This window comes from Phoca vitulina, unplaced genomic scaffold, assembly GCF_004348235.1.
Source record: "Phoca vitulina isolate PV1807 unplaced genomic scaffold, GSC_HSeal_1.0 scaffold8, whole genome shotgun sequence".
Taxonomy (NCBI): domain Eukaryota; kingdom Metazoa; phylum Chordata; class Mammalia; order Carnivora; family Phocidae; genus Phoca; species Phoca vitulina.
The window spans coordinates 69,738,055-69,760,562 of NW_022589711.1; the positions used below are offsets into that span (position 1 = coordinate 69,738,055).

The 22,508-nt window shown below is 41.8% G+C and overlaps 1 protein-coding gene across 1 annotated transcript; it reads right to left on the reverse strand.

The window, feature by feature from the left end:
- Positions 1-7,402: 7,402 nt before the first annotated feature.
- TMEM212 (transmembrane protein 212) lies at positions 7,403-17,607 on the reverse strand. The gene is made up of 4 exons (XM_032407337.1): positions 17,449-17,607; positions 9,035-9,094; positions 7,745-8,068; positions 7,403-7,459 (listed from the first exon to the last, which is right to left on the reverse strand). The coding sequence occupies exons 1-4, from the start codon at positions 17,605-17,607 to the stop codon at positions 7,403-7,405; spliced, it is 600 nt and encodes a 199-aa protein (XP_032263228.1).
- Positions 17,608-22,508: the final 4,901 nt, after the last annotated feature.

Consider the following 22,508-nt stretch of genomic DNA (forward strand, 5'->3'; position numbering starts at 1 on the left):
TTTTAAGATTTTATTTATTTATTTTTGCGAGAGAGAGAAAGAGCACGCATGAGAGAGAGCATGAGTAGGGTGGAGGGGCAGAGGGAGAAGCAGACTCCCCGCTGAGCAGGGAGCCCGATGTGGGACTCGATCCAGGACCCTGGGATCATGACCTGAGCCAAAGGCAGACGCTTAACGATTGAGCCACCCAGGTGCTGCTGATTCAACCTTCTAAATATCTCTCAAATGTACCACCTCTTCTCCATGCTTACTAACACTATCTAATTCAAATTTCATTATTCCTCATCTGGGCTCTTGGTCCTCATGGCCCAGGTGACATTTCCCTCAATTCCTATAAGTCAATGGAGGACCAGACTATGTCTTGTTCATCCTTCTGTCTCTACCTTTAGCCCTTAGCACAGTATCTGGCACATAATATATGCTCAATAAATGTTGAGAGGCAAGTATAAATAATGAATGTTGTATTTAGGGCTTTGGAGCCATATTCCTCAACCCATGACAAGGAGAAAGTCACATACTAGTGAACACAAGATACTCCTCTTGTCAAATAAGTACTAATTACCATCCAGTACCTAGTAATTCTATTGCTTTAAGTAGCAGCTTTCTTTTTCTTTTTTTAAAGATTTTATTAATTTATTTGATAGAGAGAGAGGGCACAAGCAGTGGGAACAGCAGGCAGAGGGAGAAGCAGGCTCCCCGCTGAGTAAGGAGCCCGATGCAAGACTCAAACCCAGGACCCTGGATCATGACCTGAGCCGAAGGCAGACGCTTAACTGACTGAGCCACTCAGGAGCCCCAGCAGCTTTCTTTTTCATCCATGACACTAGATTAGTTATATGAAATAAGAGAAAAAAAAATTTGGAACAATGTTTTTGCAAATAAATTGGAGTTTTAAGCTCCATACTTATTTAGAAATATAATGGTAAGTTCTGCAACAACACAGATGGATCTAGAGGGTATAATGCTAAGGGAAATAAGTCAGTCAGAGAAAGACAAATACCATTCAATATAACTCATAAGTTGGATTTAAGAAACAGAAGAAACAAACAAAAAAAAGAGACAAATGAAAAAAACAGACCCTTAAACACAGAACAAACTGGTGGCTACCAGAGGGGAGATGGGTGGGGGAATGGGTGAAGTAGATAAAGGGGATCAAGAGTACAAAGAGTACACTTTCTTGCTGAGCACAGAGAAATGTATAGAATTATTGAATCATTATATCATACACCTAAAATTAATATAACTGTATGTTAATTATACTTGAATAATTAAAAAAGAAAGACAACCAACAAGACAATTCTGGTTGGTTTGATATGAGATTGAATTTTTTTCTTTTTTTTAGAGAGAGTGCAAGTGGGAAAGGGCAAAGGGAGAAGGAGGAAAGAGAGAATCTTAAGCAGGTTCCACGCCCAGTGCAGAGCTCTTTTTGGGGCTTGATCCCAAGACTCTGAGATCATGACCTGAGCCAGAATCAAAAGTGGGTTGGTTAACCAACTGAGTCATGCAGGTGTGCCGACAGATTGAATATTGAGCAAAGAAAGTTGTTTTTCTAAAGTGATTAAAGTGACCTGTGTAACAACTCTCATACCCGTCTTGCTTGAGTAATACAATTGGCATATATTACTTCTTGAGCTAGCAGAGTAAAGGCAGTGTGATGTACCCCAGTGACACATGGGCATGGCTTAGGACAAGAAAAGAGCCACTCCTTGCTACAAACAGTCCTCTCTTCTAAATGTTAATCTTCTCCAGTGGAATAAAGTTTTATTTGAAAATCACAGACGGAGAAGCCCCTGGGTGGCTCAGTTGGTTAAGCATCTGACTTGGGCTCAGGTCATGATCTCAGGATCCTGGGATTGAGCCCTGCATTGGGCTCCCTGCTCAGTGAGGCATCTGCTTCTCCCTCACCCTCTGCCCTTCCCCCTGCTTGTGCTCTCTCTCAAATAAATACAATCTAAAAGAAAGAAAGAAAGGGAGGAAAGAAGGAAGAAAGAAAGAAAATCACAGACTGAGACAGAGATGGAAAGGTCTTTGGATGTGCCTGGCCAAGCCCCGTGGTCTTTGAGATGAGGAAGCTCAAATCCACAACTACCGATACGTGCAGGGGTGAACCTCTGCCTTGTCCACAGTCCCTGGCTTGTAGGGCCAGTCTGGGAGGGGAAGTGACCTTGTGTCATTCCTCACCCCTCATGGCCTTCATTGTGTTTTACTCTAATTACTTCGTCTGTGTCTATCTCTTCTTTCCTGGGGGAATGAATCCAGTAACACCCAGTAACAACCACTGCATATTCTCCTGGTTAATTAATACAGTGCAAACTGTCCAACCAACATTGTTATTTTCCTAAATGGTTTTGTGTTCACATATTAGCACCATTATGGCCATTCTGAAATATTCACTAGTATTAATTCAGTTTTTTTTGTTGAAACTGAATTTATATGATTATAGAGAATGGAGGCTTCTGATTTCTACTCAAGTTTCTGCCCTTTTATAAAGCCAAAATTTCTTGTGCGTGTAGTTTTTTTTTTTTTTAAAGATTTTATTTATTTATTTGAGAGAGAGAGAGAAGCAGACTCCTCGCTGTGCGGAGAGCCCGATGCGGGACTCGATCCAACGACCCTGAGATCACGACCTGAGCTGAAGGCAGATGCTTAACCCACTGAGCCACCCAGGTGCCCCATAATAATACCATTTTAGATTAAAAGTAAGAAGCAAGGGGAAAAAAAACCCAGTAGGATATTTTATATTAAAAGATTAAACTGACTGAACGTCAAAAGGAAAATATGTTGATGTTCACAATGATTACAAAGTAAAAACTGACAAAAAGCAGTTGCTCTGTTACCTCCTCACCTATTGCTTCTGCTCTGACAAAATATCAAGCTTATTTTCATACATCACAATAGACACTTTGGTCTCATTTCCTCTCTTCGTTAAGTTGCTATCACCCGTGGTGTGGTCTCACTGATTAAATGAAATGAAAACATCCTGGGAAAAAAATAGCTTCCATTTCTAATATATGAGTTAATTTTTGTCTGTGAGAAACATAAGAAAGGCTGTCCACAAAATGCATGCTATGCAAAACGACTTGGAGTCTGTAAAGCTGAAGAAACACTGTGAGGTGTGGGCGAGCAGTGAGGAGCCTGGCCTCCAGACCCTTTGAGACTGGGAGCGAATCCTAACTCCGTCTGACTAACTCAGTGTCGTCATCTGTGAAACGGGGCTGATGAGCTTTGCAAGGTTGTGAGGAAGGAAGGAGGTAAAGCACCTGACAAGTAGTAACTGCCCAATAAATAGCACCTACAATTACCCTGCTCCTACCCAGGCTCATGTCACCACCATTATCATTCCAGATGACCTAATGAGATAAAGGGAATGCTAATGCCCTGAATTGCAATTATTTTCCTAGATTCCGAGTTTCCTGTTGACCACTTCGAAAAGACCACATAAAGGAAATACAGTGGATTCTGACTGTTGTGTGGTCCTGCTTGAGGTTTACTTGAATCTCCCCGAGGGGATTTAGTTCCCAGAAGCACTGGAGAGAACTTGCTAAAGCCCCACATGAGGTTTCAGACCTTTAGGATGAGAGTCATAGATGAATCTGTTTCAAAACACCTTTGTTTTGCTAATGATACAGGGTATATCTGCTAGAAGATTTGGAGCCAGTGCATTTCTGCAAATTTGTCTTTTGTTTGGAGGAAGAGGCTCATCCGCTGATAAATATTCTGTCCTCATATGTTTTTGAACTGTTTAAAGTGTTTACCTCCATCTTTTATGGGAAGTAAATATTTCTCAATTCATTGAAAAAAAAGAAGAAAACCACTGTATCACATGATAAGGGGAAAATATTTTCTTTCCCCTTTCATCAAAAAAAAAAAAAAAAAAAAAGGCAAACCCCAAACATAACAATGAATAATGAAAGGAAAACAGACAGAGCCGGAGTCGTTCCATTCCGTGGAGGAGGGACAGAGTAGCTGCAGGAGACAGCTGTGGCACGTCTGGTGTCCCAATTCTTTCCTTTCCCATCACTTTATTACTTACTGGACCAAGAATGTAGACAATTTTGGCTATGGTTGTTTTGCATTTTGCTTTCTCAACTTAATCCTATGCGGTGCTCTTTGCCCCCTGCACTGAGTCCTGAGCTGACAAGGTCACTTCAGCGTGTTGCGTGGAGCCTCACGTGGGGGGCTCATATTCCTTTTCCAGTTCCCTCTCTTTCCGTCCTGGGTCAGGATGGAAACTTGGAAGGGCTTGCGGTCTTAGCTGGGGCTGCTATCACCAACTACCATAGGCTGGGCGGCTTAACCAATGAACATTTCTCACAGTTCTAGAGGCTGGAAGGCCAAGATCAAGGTGTCTGCGGATTCAGCATCTGGTGAGAGCCCTCTTCCTATTTGGCAGATGGCCACCTTCTTGCTGTCTCCTTACATGGTGGAGAGAGACAACTCTGTCCTCCTCATCTTCTCATAAGGGCCTCATGGAAGCTAATCCCATCATGGGAGCTCTGCCCTCCTGACCTCACTAAACCTAATTCTCTCCCAAAGGCCCTACCTCCTAATACTATCACAGTGGGGGTTAAGGAATTTTGCAGAGACACAAACATTCAGTCTGTAGCACGCATATAAATTTTTTATCAAAATCATTACATCCTTTATGCCTCTTTCAAGCATTTCTCACTGTGGTTTTGGTTGGGTACCAGCTGACTGCATGCTCACACACCAACACTGTGTGACCTTCAATGAGATGCTATCAGCTGTTAGTGTCTCCCTCCCAAATCCATATGTTAAAGCCCCAATCCCCACTGGGATGGTCTTTGGAGGTGAGTCATTTGGGAGATAATTAGGGTTAAATGATGTCATGAGGATGAGACCCCCATGATGGGATAAGTGCCCTTATAAGAAGAGCACAGAGATCTTCTCTGTCCAGGAGCAGGCACGGGAAGGGCCAAGTGAGCACACAGTGAGGTGACTGTCCACAAGCCAGGAAGAGAGGCCTCACCAAAGACCGACCATATTGGTACCTTGATCTTGAGCTTCCAGCCTCCAGCACTGAGAGAAATAAATGTGTTGGTTAAGCCACCACGTCTATGGTATTTTGTTATAACTGCTTGAGCTGACTGGGATGCAAGATGACTTTAATTTTCCTAAAATGAAAAGACACAGAGAGCAGAGACAAAATGAATGGTGATTCCTAAGGGAGTGTTTGATTTATTTCTGGAAACATGTTTTTGAACTTACAGGAAAATTCTTAGAAGTGAATATTTTCCATCATAATATAGACTATTACAGAGCTGAGGAAAAAATGATTTTGTTCTATAATGCAATACAATTACAATTTCCTCCAAATCTTCCATCAAACTATCACTTTTTTCTTTTTTACAAATTTTCATAGCTCTTGAGTTTCCTGATAGGTGATGGGCATTAAGGAGGGCACTTGAAGTAATGAGCACTGGGTGTTGTATGCAACTGATGAATCACTGAATTCTACCTCTGAAACTAATGATACAGTATATGTTAACTAAATTGAATTTAAATAAAACATTTAAAAAATAAATAAAAAATAAAAATATTACTTATCTCTTTCAGCCTGAAGGGAACCTAACAATATAACAATATGGAGGCTCATTAAATGCAGAATCACCATGTAGAATTCTATATCTTAATAAGTGATCTGCCATTTCTTCTAAGAAAGTTGTGTGTTTTCTAGAATTTTGACAAACAATACATTATTTCACTGCTGGAAATTGTGCCTCATGTAGCTATTTCTACATGGTAACATGGCAACAAAGATTTTTTTTTAAGATTTTACTTATTTATTTTGAGAAAGAGAGAAAGAGAGAGAGAGAGGGAGCACAAGTGGGGGGAGGGGCAGAGGCAGAGGGGGAGAGAGAATCTTAAGCAGACTCCATGTTGAGTGTGGAGCTGATGTGGTGTTCTCTCCCACACCCATGAGATCATGAACTGAGCCGAAATCAAGAGTTAGACACTTAACCGACTGAACCACCAAGGTGCCCCACATAGTAACAAAGGTTTGTGCAAGCTACACGTGCTCCTTGGGGGCAGTGGTGTATTTATTAATACAAAAATTCATATCCCATTATGTCAGCTACTCATCCTTGCTAATGAAACATGATCTGCCACCATCATGGATTACATGGTTTCAAGTCATCCAAAAACGCTCACCGAAGATTTGCTGTTTATTAAATTTATCGAGAACTCTCACCCAAACTACTGTTGCATTTTATGCAGGTGGGAAAATGGAGATTCTGTCCAGAAGTTACACTAAGAAAATCCTGTGCTAGGAAGAGAATTTTCACCAGAATCTCTTGGGGCATGTGTTAAAAATGCATATTCCCTGCCTTCAACCCAGAGTTTCTGCCATAAGAATGGGCCAGGACGGAAGCCAGACATATGGTTTAACAAGAACCATGGGTGATTCTGATGTCATTGATCCACTTTGAGAAACATGTTGTAGTTGTGTTGGGTCCTATACCTAGTTTAGAAATCACACACCAAGAAACTACTCTGAGCAAGATGGGCAAAGGCAAAATTCTGAACTTGGGGAACTTTGCTCTGTTTTCAATTAATATTTTCTCTTTCCAGGCACTTTAGGTGGCCTCACTATTGGGTTTCCAAGAGGCTGACTTACCAAGCTCTGCAGATACTTTTTCATTCTTTTCTCTCTGACTTCCATCCAATGTTAAATCTTGGGTGTCATGCCCAAGATGGCAGCTGGATGTCTGATTCGCTATCCATGCCAAGGGGTTATGGGTAGCCAATGCTTTAATGTGTGGTTTTCCTGGGTTTATATTCCTTTTAACAAAGGGCTCTAGGAAGTTGGGATGGTCCCTACAGGGGGAAATCTCACATTCTAAACTTCTAGATGCACTGGCAGTACGGCACTCCGCTAGCCTCAATTCTCAGGAGGCCTCCTTGCAAAATCAACTCTGTTCCTAAGAATGTACAGGATTTCCTTTGCAGACTTATGTAGAAGTTGAAGAGGACAAGACTGACCACAAAAGGTATCGAGAGTGCCAAGTTCTTGTCTTCTAGCTTTGCTGATTTGTGTTGGTAGGATCAAACTGGAAAAAAAAAATTGGCTAACATAACCCAAATTCACCTGACCTTAATATAATACTAACTTGAATCGTAAAGCCAGTATAAGAGTTTGTTGTGGGAAATATCTCTCTCCAGGAGGAGGCTGTGCAACTCACAATGGAGTGACCCAGTATCAGACATAGGAATTTGGAATCAGAAATCACTCCCAGTGGTTCTGTTCTAACCCTCCTTGAGGTCAGAACAATGCATCTTGATGATCTAGCAGAAGAGAGAGGGTATAAGGTGGGTGACAAGAGGGCCCAGGATATATCTGGTCTGTTAAGAGAAATAGCTCTGGGTTCTGAATCTGGCCCTACTGCTCATTAACTGTGTGACCTTGGGCAAGTTTCATAAACTCTTTAGCCTCAGTCTGTAAAATGGGAAGAACACTGAGAGTAAACATCCAGTTCGTATTTCTATTACTATCATATTATCAATATTATTCTTAGCCATCTGGGAAAAAGTTAGAAAGCTAAATTTGATGTTGGTATATATCAGCCTCTCTGCTGGGGCAGAAGTAAAAAGGGTGGGAAAATTTTGGTTATAGAAGACACAGTGATAAATAAGAGAGGCAGATTAAGTACTAATATGGCAGACTTCCAATTTTAGCATTCAGGATGGAATAAGAATGGGTTCCCCCTTTCTGGAAACTTACATGTAAGTGTCTCTTCCAGATAAGTCCTGCAGAAAGCTTGATGAATACTGTCAGGGACACACAGAGCATGGCAAAGCTCAGGCACAGGTCGAAGACTTGAAGTGTCAGGTGGTACTCTTCATAGTGTGGTGGGTCCACACAAGCTGATGGGAAGTTTGCATATGGAAAAGGAAAGGCAACTGCATAACCAAGGTAATCGGTTCCTGCTATCCCTGAAAATGAGTAGAAGCAATATGGGCCAAGGAGAGCAGATTCCAAGGCTACTGCAAAATGAAGTGGACATCCCATCATGCTCAGAATCACAAAGGTGAAACTAGTTTCCCACTGAAAATAAAGCAAAAACAAATTGTTACTTTGGGAACTGAATTCTTCAAAAGCTTCTCAGCAATACGAAGAAAGAAGATGTCAGGTATTAATCTCTTTTACTGGGAAGCTAAGGAGAAATGCATTACAACTTTCTCTTTTAGGCCATTTCGTTCTCCTCTTGAATCTACAATATGGGGGAATAACATATCAGCCAACTGGGCCAAAATTGAAATGAATTCCACTCAGCAAACATGTGTTTGTTTTTCTTCTATCATATGTTGACAGCCAGTCTGGGGTGGGAAAAACAAACATGAGTACACAGAATCCTTGCCTTATCCTAGCACCTTGCTAATCAGGGCATGGTCTATGGTCCAGCAGCACTGACATCCCCGGAAGTTTGTTAGAAATGTAGAATCTCACAGGTCACCCAGATCTACTGAATCAGACTTTGCGTTTTAACTAGATTCCCAGGTGATCCACACATACATTAAAGTTTGAGCCATGGGAAGATCTATGATCAGATCAAGGTAGTCTTTCTATACCATGGGATTACTTGGCTCACACTATTGATATGCAAGATATCATAGACTTTTCACCCTTTTTTGGGGTGGGGGGGGAGAAGTAACAGAGACACTGGAAGGAGATCCCAAACTGAGCAGTTGAACCTTTAAAATACATGCTTAAAAACAGAAGAGCCTATAGATCCATTTATTCAAAATGAAATTCAGGAGCATTAATGTTGTGTTGTCTCCAAACTGGAACACTTATTTACAATAATCACAGGAGCTTGTAGAAAATGTTTGGAGAAGAAATCAGATTAAAATTATTCATTTAAAACCTAGTTTATTACTGAAATCCATCAGAGTAAGGCATCAGTCAGACAGAATTCAATGATAATTGGTAGTCAAGTTCTCTATGTTCCATCTTGTAGAGATTTGACCTTCAAACCTATTCAACCATCCTACTCGATGTCTATATATTTACCAGGTATCTCTTGGTCCGCTCTTTGTGAGCCAACAGCAGAAGTATACCAGTCATGATGGCCTGTGAGAGGGAGATGGAAAAATAACATCCGTGATAGAATGTACCTCTGGAAAGAGTTCAACCTGTCTCACAGTTTGACAACTTTGTTATGAACTAGAAAGAACAGCAAATGGCTAAATGGGTTTATGACTCAGATCTCCTCCTCATCTGGGATGACAATGAGGCCAAGAAGCCATCAATGTCATATAGACATGATTCATACAAGCTCATTTTTTGATTTTCTGTGTTGCCTTTGCCATCACAATTATAACCTTCCCTAGTAAGGTAAGGTGTCACTGGCATAAAAGCTTGGCTTTATAACCCTTGCCGTATGTTTTATTTTGATTCATTGTCTACCATTCATCTTTCTCACAAATTGCTAAAATTACAAGTGGGAGGAACCGGAAAGGAAACATGTCATAGAACCCTGAAATCCTGCCCAGCAACGGCGTTATCTTTTACTTTCTGCTTTTCTTTTGAGATTCTGCAGCCTCAGCCTGCTGGTGGGATGCAAATATGCGATTCCTGTTTCTCAAGTAACAAAGATTATAATTAGAGTGAATGCATGGTGGGACATTAATCGTTCTGGGTGCAGTGGTGTCCAGCTTTTCAAGAGGTTTTTTTTTTTTTTTTTTTAAGTCTCCTTTGAGGGAAAGAGACCCAAAGTGCAGAATGAAAATAGTTAAAGAGGGAATGGTGTCACCAGAACTGAGCAATATATAATGAAAAAAAAAAAAATTCTGGGCTCATCTTTAACTCAGCTCCGAGTCTGATGAAGGAGACCTTTGTGGTCACTGAGCCTGGAAACCACTTATTCCCTACCCATAAATCATTTGTTCCTGGTCAAGGAATGTTTTGAAGTTAAGAGAGAAAACTAGAAAGAGATATGCCTGAAACAAGATATAGAATGAGGGAAGCACTAAAAGTAGTTACAAATTAGGTTTTTAACAGAGAAATAAATATGACTGTATGTATAGCATCAATAAATTTAAGGGGAAAAAAATCAGTTTCTACTAATGCGGTTTTGTGGTATGTTGTTTTTGTAGCTTCTGTGTCCAGCCTGGGTTTTTGTTGTTGTTGTTGTTGTTGGAGGTGGTATTTGGTATTTTTGTTTTGTTTTGTTTTGTTTTTTTGAGATTCAGCTTTTCATTTTCCTGGCATATTTTATTTTGAATGTCCGACTTAGAGAATTTGGGGGGGGCGGCGGGGAGAAGCACACACATGTCCGCTCACACAGAACTTCTCGTGTAGCTAAGTCTGAAATTCCAGACGTGGCATTGCCATACCATAAAACTCCAGTGGAGAAAAACAGAACCATCTGTAGTCAAAGGAGGTTGGCTTGATTCTGCAGGAGGAAAGTTTCCAAGGGAGCCTGTGGAGGTTAAGCCAGCAGCAACAGCAGCACAACAAAACAGGAGAATTATGAAGAGCCACTGAGCACTGATGCTGAGCCTGGGGCCGGTCTTTGCCTTCAGAGGCAAGGCCCTCTCGATTGACACGTCACTCCTCTGAGAGAGAAACACTGGATCAAACAAGAGAAAAGCAAAAGAGACACTCCTCTGCTGGTGTAACTCCAAGCAGATAGCTGGCATTATTAGATGCTTAGATTCCAGGTTGCCTTAACTACTTTAGCACGAACCGTTGCTTTCCTTTCAAAAGTTGAAAAATGCTGCAGGATTGCAGTGGCCTGTTATTTCTGTTGTAGCTGCCAGCTTGAATTTTGCTTTGTTTACACAAAACTTCGAAAAGATCTTTCATGGAGTAGGCTGGTGTATGAATGCCATTCAGTAACTTGTGAAATCCACCCCGTGGACGGTGGTGGCTCAGGAGCAAGCACACCCATCTTTCCTGGTGCTCCTCCCCCAACCCCGTCCGGTGCCTGTGAGCCAGAGGGCGAGGTGTCCCCTGAGTCATAGCCTCCCTCTTCTTGCTTTCTTTTCTTTTTTCTTCTTTTCTTTTTCTAAAAATATTTATGTATTTATGTATTTATTTGAGAGAGAGCACACATACATGTGAGCAGGGGTGGGGGGAGGGTGGACAGAGGGAGAGAGAGTCTCCAGCAGACTCCCCGCTGAGTGCGTAGCCCGGATGCTGGGCTCCATATCACCACCCTGAGATCATGACCTGAGCCCAGAACCAAGAATGTGACACTCAACTGACTGAGCCACCCAGGCACCCGCTTTTCTTTTTAAAAACATTATTACTTAGAGAGGGAGAGGGAAAAGAATGTAAAAGGAAGAGTTTTGCGGGTAGGGAAGAGAAGTCAAGTGGGAAAAGGAAATGGGAGAGGCAGTGTCTGAGAGACAAGAGCTGGGTACAGCGGGGCACTCAGGTTTCAGGAAGGAAGGCCCCCCTCCTGCACTCTCCTCCCTCAGCTCTTTCTGACAGGCTAGGTTTCTGCTCCACGGGGCAGTTCCTGGGACTTGGGTTTTGCAAGAGAAGCTGCTAACACTCTAATTGCATGGGATAATTGTGAGCCCTCCCACTGAATCTTTAAATTGCCCACGTAAAGAACGCAGTTCCCAGAAGCAGATGAATTGAAGGAAGTGGGGAGCAGTCACAACAGAAATAGAAACTTGTAGAGGAATAATTTTAATATGCCCTAATTTATTCACTTACAAACATCTATTGTGGGTCTACTACGATCAAGGGATGTGATAGGCACTGTGCAGACAGCGTCATAACAATTAACATTTACTGAGTGCTTACTGTATGCCAAGCACGACACTAAACACTTGACATGTGTTAACTCATTTAATCCGTACAATGATGGAGATTTCCTCCTACTTTTTAAACGAGGCACAGAGAGGCTAAATTGGATGAGCAAGCTCACCAAGTAATAATTATAGATATAATGGTTCCAACTTCCACAGGAATTTACAGTCCAGATGTGAAAGTAATGCACTTAGAAGAACGCCCACCAAATGCGGCAAGAAGAGTGAGTGCTTTCTGTGCAACAAGAGTCCAGTGACAAGATACCACTTCTGGGGGAAGGATCGCTGATGAAAGCACCATGGGGGAAACAGGAGCCGAAGCAGGTTTGGAGGGTGGATGTGATTTCAGCGGGAGATGATGGCAGAGGGAAGAGCAGTCTGGGCAGCTCAAGTAACATGTGCAAAGGTGGGAACATAGCAGCCAAGCTGGGGGGGACAGTGAGACAGGCGCCCAGATGGGGGGCGGGGCTGGTTCTGGGCACAAACGAGTAGGAAATCAGGCTTGAAAGCCACATGAGGCCAGGTCTAGAAGGGCCTGGAAATTCAGGCTAACATATCTGAACTTTGGACAATGAAGCAACGTTGAAGGTTCTTGAAGAAGGAGCCTTACTGACGCAGCAGAGGTTTAGAAAGATGAGCCTGTCGTCACGTGCATGTTGGGTGGGGATGCAGGGAGGCCTAGGTGTCTCTGTAGGAACTTGGTCTTCAAACTGGAAACAAATTTTTTTTCTTTACTATTATTTTTTTCAAGATTTTACCTTTTTTTTAAGTACACCCAGTGTGGGACTCAAACCTACAACCTGAGATCAAGAGTCGCTCACTCCACCGACTGAGCCAGCCAGGCGCGCCCCCCCCCCCCAATTTTTTTTTTAACCTCTATCCATAGCAAGAAATATATTTTGCATCATGGCCAAGTTAAATTTTATATCTAACCAAAATCATAATACCGTTATTATGTGTGATACACTCTGATTCTATTCTATTCCATTCTATTCTATTCTATTCTATTCTATTCTATTCTATCCTATCCTATCCATGTTTTATAAATGCTGCTAGTTACCCAATAGATTGATTTTATAACTCGTTAATGAATGGGTTCCCACAGTTTGGCTATTGAGGTTATCTAGGCATAAGACCTGGGTGGGGGTGGGAAGTGATAAGGAGTTGAAGGGGAGGTGGTTCACAGTGAGAATGAGAGGAAAGCATGCACAGGGATATGCTTCACAGGAAAAATAAAAGTTAGCTGGCAATGGACTGGATGCGGTGGGGTAGGAGTGGGGCTGAGGGTAGGTTGGTTTAGGGCACTGTTGCCCAGAGCACAGTCCTAGGACCAGCAGCATTGGCATCCCTTGGAAACTTGTGAGACAGGCAGAGTCTCAGGCCTCAGCCCAGATTTACTGAATCGGAGTATACATTCTGACAAGATCCCCGGGTGATTCATATGCACATTACAGTTTGAGAAGCACCAGTTTGGAGGGAAGGATTGAGTCAAAAGTCACCCTAGGGTTTGAAATTGGGTTCAGAACCAGGAAAGTCAGGAGAAGAAATCATTGCTTTTGGTGGTGATATGATTTTGGGGGGAGAAGCCGAGCTTAAAGAAGCTTAGGCTATCTAGGGCACCTGGGTGGCTCAGTCGGTTAAGCGTCTGCCTTCAGCTCAGGTCATGATCTCGGGATCCTGGGATCGAGCCCCGTGTCAGGCTCCCTGCTCAGCGGGGAGTCTGCTTCTCCCTCTCCCTCTGCCCCCCACCTCTCTCTCTCAAGTAAATAAATAAAAATCTTTAAAAATAATAAAAAAAAGAAATTTAGGCTATCCAAGTGGAAAATTGGCCATCAGGTGTTTGGCAATCATAGGACTGTTGAAGCTGTAAGAGGCTCGAGTGTTGGTATAATCAAGTCCCTTCTGTGACTGAGCAGGGCACTGGGGCCTTTCTCCCAAGTTCCTGTCTCCAGCAGGATTCTGGGTGCAGCACTGCTGCCTGCCATTAAGTCACTGGAGTTGCCAAGCCACGTTCTCCAGGATTCAAGTGGAGCCCAGTCCTTAAGGCACTGAATCTCCTCGCTGCATACTTTCTAGCAGCTGATGCCTTTAAATAACCTAGTTCAGAAATTGTAGGAAATCTGCTTATCATGTCGCTGTCAGAAGAGAGCTAGGAGAGTCTGAGGACCAATATTGGCGAAGAATTTAGAAAATCTGGAATGAAAGCACTGAACAAATACAAAGTACTGTATCACTTCTAAAATCTTTTAAAGTCTCAAAAGAGATATGGAGCCTTTTGCAAAAGGAAATATCAATATGATTGAAATGTACAAATTGTCTTTCCACCAGAGGAAGATTCACTCTGCAGGCAACTTAAGAAGTGACTGGTAGGGGCACCTGGGTCGCTCAGTTGGTTAAGCGTCTGACTCTTGATTTTGGCTCAGGTTATGATCCCAGGGCTGTGAGATGGAGCATCGGCCCTGAGCTCAGTGGGGTGTCTGCTTGGGATTCTCTCTCTCTCCCTCTGCCCTGCCCTCCATGCCCCTCTCCCTCTCTCAAATAAATAAATAAATCTTTAAAAACAAAACAAACAAACAAACAAACAAAAGTGGTAGAGAAGGTTGTGGAATGAGTCAGAGACCTTTTGAAGTTGACCCCGATCAGATAGAACTGTGGTTCACTAGGAAACTCACCAGAAAAAGAAAAAAATCACATTGTTCCAAACTTAGACATCATTAAAAGAGTGAGCATTCTTATGGCTTTCCTTCTCCTGAGGATTTTTTTCCTACTTTAGTAGAAATACCAGCTTGACTTTTAGTCCTTGCAACCTAATCAGAGTTCAATGGTGTGAAAAATTTTGTACCACCAGAGCATGGGACTCATTCACTTATTCAACCATATTTATTGAACAATATTTATTGAACACTTAGTATGTGACTCACTCTGTTCCAAGTGCTGCAGGTATAGCAGTAAACAAAAAGAAAAAAATCCCCACCCTTGTATAATATACACTTTTTTGGGAGGGGTATAAACAAACAATGAATAAGTACATTATATAGTATATTAGATGGTAATAAGGGCCATGGGGAAAAGAATAGAACAGGGAATGAGAAATTGGGGATGCCAGGTGTGGGGGAGATTTACAATTTTAAATAGGGTAATGAGGGTAATGAAGGATGGCATCAAGGAGAAAGTGACATGTCTTCAAAGAATTAAAGGAAGTTAGGGAACATGCCATGTGTGGGAAGAGGCTTCAGGCAGAGAACAGACAGTGCAAAGGCCCTGAGGCAAATAACAAACCTTGGAATATTTGAACACAACAAGGAGCCGTGTGATGGCTAAGGAAATGGAATGAGCGAGGGGAAGGGTGGTAGAGATGAGGTCCTGGGAGGTAACAGGATGGGGAAAGGCTGCTGCTCATCAGGGAATGGAATGGGAAAGTGAGCGGATGGCAAGAGATTAGGAAGGAAGGGCTGGACAGAGCTTGGGCACTGATGGGATTCAGGACAAGTGGCCCCCAAGTATGCGACTTCAGCATATTGATTATTTTGAATTAAAGTTATTTAGGAAACAACAGGTGCGAGAAGAACACTGACTCTCCTCTCTCCCCCTGAAAGCAGGGAATGAATTCCCCATGTGAAGGGTACCCTCCCTGCACTGGAGGGTAGAAGTTTTCCTCCCTCACAGCACAAACGAAAGGCAAGGTATTAACTAGCATGTGTATAGAGCTTTAAAACTGGTGAAGCCCTTTATTATACAAGCTTTGTTCAAATTTGGTCATTCTCACTGAGCATCTTAGGGTCAGATAGTGTCACACGGACTCTCTTTCTTACCTGCAAAATCCCTCATGTTCTAGGTAAAAGCAATGAAGAACTAGCTGAGTGAAGGTCCTGCTCTTGGCCATATGCCAAGAATGTCAGAATCAGGACGTGAACATAGGCTCCATCTCCTCAGTCTTACCTTTTGGATTCCAATTCCCCATGCTGTCAATCTCGGAATCAAACAGCCACCAAGTATCTGTGCCGGACACAGATCTTGTCATTTCTCTGGGTCTAACTGATAAAACAGATTTTGGTGTAGAACAAACCTTTATTCAATAATTTTTGATCCTAATCAAATCTCAGTATCTGTTGAATGTTCTATGATAGACAGCAGGGATAGACAAAGAATTTAGAAAAAGGGATACAGAGTTGGACTAGAATTGTGGTTTTGTTAAACTTTGGGTCAGTTCTGAAGTCAGAACTAAAAAAAATTAATAGAATAGAAAATATCAGACGTCGTTTCACACAGAAGGCTAAATATTGTTTTGTGAAACTTTTGTTATATAGATTTAGTTATATGTATATATCAAAATCTATCTATTTACCTAGAGAGAATTTTAGGGATGTATTTATGTACATTCTAGGTCCTGATATAAAATGTTTTTCCTAATCTTTGCATTCCAGTAGATGTGTAATAAATATTTCTTTGAATGAACGTATGGCTTCAGGCAGGAGATGGGGTAAAGAGCAGATGAGCAAGACTGGGGAGGTAGATGTAAAAGAATGTATTAGAAAAGAAAAGAAAAAAAGAAAAACACCATCCCACACTTTCCTCATTCAGTTCCATATTCCCACCATTCTGTTTTCTCCCATCTACTCACCATCCTTGAACCCCACTAGATGAAGTTTTTAAAAAATTGAGACCTTGTTTGTTTGTCTGTTTACCATTGTAACTCCAGCATGCAGTAGACTATCAGTACATATTTATTTAATAAGTAGATTAAAATTATATGTTCTAGGGTCTTACTTTTAGGTGATATCCCAGTAAAAGCTGGATTTTTTTTAAGACTTAAAATGTTGCCTCTCTCAAGAGTGGATACATTTTAATAGAAAACTCCTAAAGATCAAAAGGCCTTTAAATCTGAAATTCTCTAGAGTCCAATGGTGAATGTAAGGCATCACAGGAAGCAATGAGAGAAGGATTTGTTGCAAGCCTCTGTAACTCCCCTTAAACCATACCACCATGGAAGACATCAATTTGCAAGGCTAGATGTGTTCATTTCTTTGACCCAGAGAGCTGGGGTACCAGTCCAACCCTTCATTTGTGCAGTCATTCAGTCAGCAGACACAGAGCACCTACTTGGTGCCGACTTGTACTTGGCCCGCGCACCCTTTCCTCATGAACTGCAACGTTCGAGAGGTACATCACCCAACTTCTTGAATGACTTTCAGTTCACACAGTTGCATGTGAGGACAAATGTGGGAGAACTAAGATTTGGGGCTTGCGAATCTTGGATCACGTCAACACACCTCAGTGTTTCTAGTGAAAGCATTAGTCTGAAAATTATTTTTGTTTCCCATTTTTACATTATTTTTTATGGTTTACATTTTTTTTCTAAATTCAGATCTCACAAGAGAGGTTCCAATTTCTCAGAATACCAAGGTGACAAGATTAAAATAGCTTTTTAAGAATTTCTTGAACAGCATTTCATTATAGTACAAATGATAAAATGATATTAAGAAAGATCCTACATTTAAGAGGCAACTAATGGAAATCAACTTTCTATGGTAAATTCTAATTTCTGTAGAATTTGGACTTCTCTGTATTGTTGGAAAACCTAAAAAGGACATGTATTCTTTTTCTTCTTTCCCTCCCTTCTTTCCTTATTCTCTCAATATATGTAATAAAATATTTTCCTACCAAAGCTCCATTCCAGATGGGACAAGCAATCCAGACACTCCATCCGGTGAACCAAAGCTTGTAAGAAAAGACAGGGAAGAAAGCGATAACTCCAGAGAATACACTGAGAGCCCCCAGGGAAATGAGAATTCGGCCAGCAGCCTGGTATAGGCTCTGCATTTTCCTCTGTGACCTGGGTCCTCGCTCTCAAAGATGTTTTGTTACCAAAACATGAGGGTATGTCAGGCCTCAGTAAACAGAAGTTTCTTAGAGACAGTAGCCATGACACATGTGGACTGTTGATCTACTTGGAAACAAGCTTCTATTTGTTTCACCAAAGATAATAACATGTAATGAAATAATCCTTGACATAAATTTGATACAATAAATTCTAGTACTAGTTTACTAAGAGAGAGAGTGAGTGAGTGAGAGAGAGAGAGAGAGAGAGAAATCGTTCCTTGTTTTGGATTACCGCCTCCATTCCCTTCATTCTGCCCTGTCGTGGGGAGTGCCCACTTCCTGGCTTAATCAGATTCAAAGGCTTGCTGACTGAGCTAATTGTTTCTCAACTCAACCTGCCTAGTGGTTCCAGCATAAAGCCAACATCCTTTGTGCACAATAGATCCACATTCCCAGCACAATTTCCCACAAAACAAAGTAAAAATAAGCACTCTGATCACTTTTCATTACATCTAATTTAAATGATTTAGAGCAAAAACAAGACCTCTCCCCATCTTTCAAAGTTCAATTCTACTACAATTTTTTTTTAATTTTTGGTAAAGATTTTTGACATGGTTTCATTCCCAAAGAAGCATAGGCTTCATTATGGAGTTCTGTCTTGTTTTCATGAGACCAGCTTTACCTTATTTTACTATTAATTCAATTATCAAGTAGAGGACAAAGATGGAAGTGTATGCAGTTGTAAAATAAACTTCGAGGAGTAATTTATTAGTTGAATAAAATACGGATCTCTAATCATTCTTGAATCATAATTCAGATTTTAGATGTTGGGCTTATGTACATTTAAGCAACTGTCAAAGTTTATTTCTTAATTCCTCATGCATTTGAGAAAGTGGTACGTATTTGCTTTTGACTATTAGGACATGTTTTCCTCTACTAAGATAAGATCTTGAAAACACAGACCACTTTCTGAAGCTACCTGAATAATTTTCCTGTTCAATATTAATGCCTTTTCCCTTAAATGAGATGATAAAAATAATTTTTTGGATAGAAATGCAGTGGTTTAGAACATGGATTTTGGCATGAGACAGAGCTAGGATCCATTATCTGCCAGGTATGTGTCCTTGGGCAAGGGCAAGTTACTTACCTTTCTAGGTCTGTTTCTTCATATGGGAATAAAATTAGTGTTTATCTCACCAGGTGGTGATTGAGAAAACGAAATGAGGCAATCTATGTAAAATGCTCAGCACCAAGCTCTGCATAGCGAAGAAGCTTCGTCCTTTCCCTATTGTTACACTGGGCGGCCCATCTTTGAAGTTCTTTCAGCAAAGGACAGAGGCACTGTGGTTACTACTGCTTTTATGCATCATCTTATCGCATCTTACTGTCTCTTACGCAGCTCCCAAAGGACCCTTCCATGTCCCGTGAGGAGGGAAGCTGCTCTCGGAACCTCTGCTTTTTTTTCTTTCTGTCTTTCTACCTTGAATAGCCATTCCGCCGCGTGACCCCGATTTTGAAGCCATTGCTTTGCTGGATATACAGGACCCAGGAAAGCAGCTCAGGCTTTCTGCTACAGCCATTATTTCCCATCTCCTCTCAACACTGTGGGAGTATATTCTCTCTCTCTCTTTCTTTCTCATGCCACTAGGTAGGTTCCACGAGGGTAGAGGCCTTGCAAGCCTTATGCATCCCCTAGATGTATAAGATGTTGTTGCCAACACCTAGACTTGGGTCTGGCCCAGAGTAGGTACTTAACACACATTTGTTGAATTCATGAATGACTACTCCCGACTTTCCAGCTGGGCACTTGTGGCCCCGAGGCTGTGCCCCCACCCAGAGCTGTGTGTGTCCAGCACGTTGCTGTGTGCCAATGTTAGTGAGTCCCCTCGTGACAGAGGGAAAGGGTCTGGGCTGCAGAAAGACTTGTTTGTGTTAGTATTTGGTTTGGGCTGTTTTGACTTTTTCCTTCACTTTTTATCTCAAGGTTATAGCTACGTGACATGTCAATATACTGTGGGTCAGATCACTCTCCTCTGTTTGCATGTTTGGAAAATAAAGACTGTTGAAATACTCATGTTAAACAGTACAAAGATGGCAAACATAGGAGAATATTTTTTGCTTTAATCTGGGGGGGCTCTTTTAGTGTTTGTAACACTGACAGGCTAACCCTGACATTGCCGGGGTGACTTATGAACCGGAGTGTATTCATGATTAGAAGCGTCCTTGCCCCTTAATGTAACGAAGAGAAGGGACAGAGGTAGAGCTAGGGATTTCTCCGTGGGTGTTTTCCCAGCCGCCCCTTCCCGCAGGAATCTGTCTGCACTCATTTCCTTAAAGCATAGAGATTTTCAGGGAGGGCAGCTACTGGGAAAGAAGAGAAAATATAATTCTGCTTCTGACCAGGGCTTCCTCTCAGTTCGGCCATGTCATCTGTGTTCCCCAGTGTCTGCAGCCAGCAAGGCTCACAGAGCCCCTGCCCCCTCCTGCCCCCCTCCAGGGCTCTCTGCTTCCCCTTCGGCACTGCTGGAAGGTACGTCTGCAATCCTCTGTGAAGGTGGTGGAGTCAGGGTCTTTGCTGGTTGCTTTGCAGACCCTACCTTCCTTCTTATCCAAGGGGGTCCAGCAATCTTTGCTCAGGAAAGAATGGCAGAAGTTGCACCAAACCCTTCAATCCATCTTTGCCACAGAAGAAAGAAAGAAAGAAAGAAAGATAGAAAGAAAGAAAGAAAAATAAGAAGGAAGGAAGGAAGGAAGGAAGGAAAGAAAGAAAGAAGAAAGAAAGAAAGAAAGAAAGAAAGAAAGAAAGAAAAGAAAGAAATGTAATCAAAAGAGATGGGATATGTCAGTGATGCTGACTGAGGGAGAGAAGCTGATTTGGACACTCTCTACCTCTTTATTTTATTTATTTATTTATTTTTAAAAGATTTTATTTATTTATTTGACACAGAGAGAGAGAGAGAGAGAGAGAGATCACAAGTAAGCAGAGCGGCAGGCAGAGGGAGAGGGAGAGGCAGACTCCCCGCTGAGCAGGGAGCCCGATGTGGGGCTCCATCCCAGGACCCTGAGATCATGACCTGAGCCAAAGGCAGACGTTTCACTGACTGAGCCACCCAGGCGGCCCTCTGTACCTCTTTAGATATGTTCCTTTACATGTGAGCCCTGGAAATAGCTCTGCATGTGTTACAGTCTCAGGTTTTTGTTTTTTTTTTTTAAGTAGGTTTCAAAGTTCCAGAAGGGGTCTGTCTTTGCCAAGATGAAAGAGAATGGAGCTCTAAACAAGAGATGAAATGAAAATGCTTTATTGTCCTAGCAGCTTCAGGTGACTCGCTTCATTTGTTTACGTAGTATAGAGACGTAGCTCCTGTAGCAGAAAGAGCATGAACTTTGACATCAGAAAGACCCGGGTTTAGGACTAAGGATTCCATCTAAGACATAAAAAAGGAATGAAAAATTAGAATATTAACACTCTGCTAACCCCAGTGCAGTAACCGTTTTCAAGCACAACGGAAAATGATAGCTCTACAATGGAAAATATGGAAGTCACCACCTGAACCAAGTGATCAGACTTGATATCACCAACACCAGGACAAAGGGACATCACTGCCTCCTGATAGGATATAAGGACAGCACACACCATCATGTGCATAGTGTTTTTGGCAAACATGTTTAGCCTGAATCTAATCACAAAGAAACAATCAGACAAATTCAGATTACAGGGACACTTTAAAAAGCACTAGCCTGAACTCTTCAAAAATTGTCCATGTCACGAAAGATAATAAAATATTACTGAGATATTTGGGGAAATTTAAATATGGGTTTTATGGGGCACCTGGGTGCCTCAGTCGGTTGACCATCCGACTCTTGATTTCGGCTCAGGTCATGATCTTAGGGCTGTGGGATCGAGCCCGCGCATCGGGTTCTGCGCTCAGCTCGGAGTCTGCTGGAGAGTCTCTCTCCTCCTCTGCCCCTCCCCCTGCTCTCTCTCTCTCAATAAAGTCTTTAAAAAAATAATAAAATAAAAATAAATATGGATTTTATAGTAGATAATCGTGTATCAATGCTGAGTATCTTGGGAGTATGAATGACATGATAATTATATAAGAGAATGTCCTATTGGTGAAACTAGTTAAGTTAGTGTTCTTTATGCTTTTTTCAACTTTTCTATCAGTCTGAAAATTTTAAATTAAAATGCTGGAGAACAAAAGGAAAAACAATAGCTTTGTGAACTGCATAAAACGAAGGGTCTAACTTTTACACAGACATACAGCCACGCTGGCTCAATAATCCCCGAGAATATTGACGCCTGTGGGTCACAGTGTAAGGAGTGTAAGGAAAAGCTGCTCTGTCCCCCCCTTAGCATCAACATGACACCTGTCTTTCTCGAATAGGGACGATGCAACAGGTATGTTAGGTTACACTGTGAAGGTGAACCACTCTTGCAGACACATTGATGGGTATTGTTTATATACTCTTGTCTTTCGAGCTATTCCAATTTCTTTACTGGTTTAAAAACCTTTCTAACGCTCCTTCATAATGCACATTTTCTTCTGCTTTTTACTAGCTGTTCGACTTCAACTTTGAGTGAACCCTCTCTTCTCATAATGGCTTGGGGTTTAAGGAGAGCAAAGTTCAATTTTTATCATCCCGAACTGGGAATTGTCAAATTTAAAGCCTTCCAATCTGCAAGATGTTTGGACCCAAATAGAGATTTGTGCATCAGCTTGTACTTACCTAGTTTAGACGTTATCTGCCTTTTGTATATCTGACCCTCGGATGTGTTTTGCAATCATCTGGAATTTATCAGAATTTTCCCATGTTTTTGCAAAGCAAAACAACTTAAGTGTGTCACCAGCAAACGTGTGCAGCTCGCTGTCAGTTTGCTCTCCCAAGCCCTGCAGCTG

Coding starts and splice junctions, on each gene's coding strand:
- TMEM212 (XM_032407337.1), bottom strand. CDS start 17,607: ATGCAGAGCCTATACCAGGCTGCTGGCCGAATTCTCATTTCCCTGGGG. Junction 8,069..9,034: donor AGCGGACCAAGAGATACCTG/GTAAATATATAG, acceptor CTTTATTTTCAG/TGGGAAACTAGTTTCACCTT. Junction 7,460..7,744: donor TCTGGAAGAGACACTTACAT/GTAAGTTTCCAG, acceptor CCCATTTTACAG/ACTGAGGCTAAAGAGTTTAT.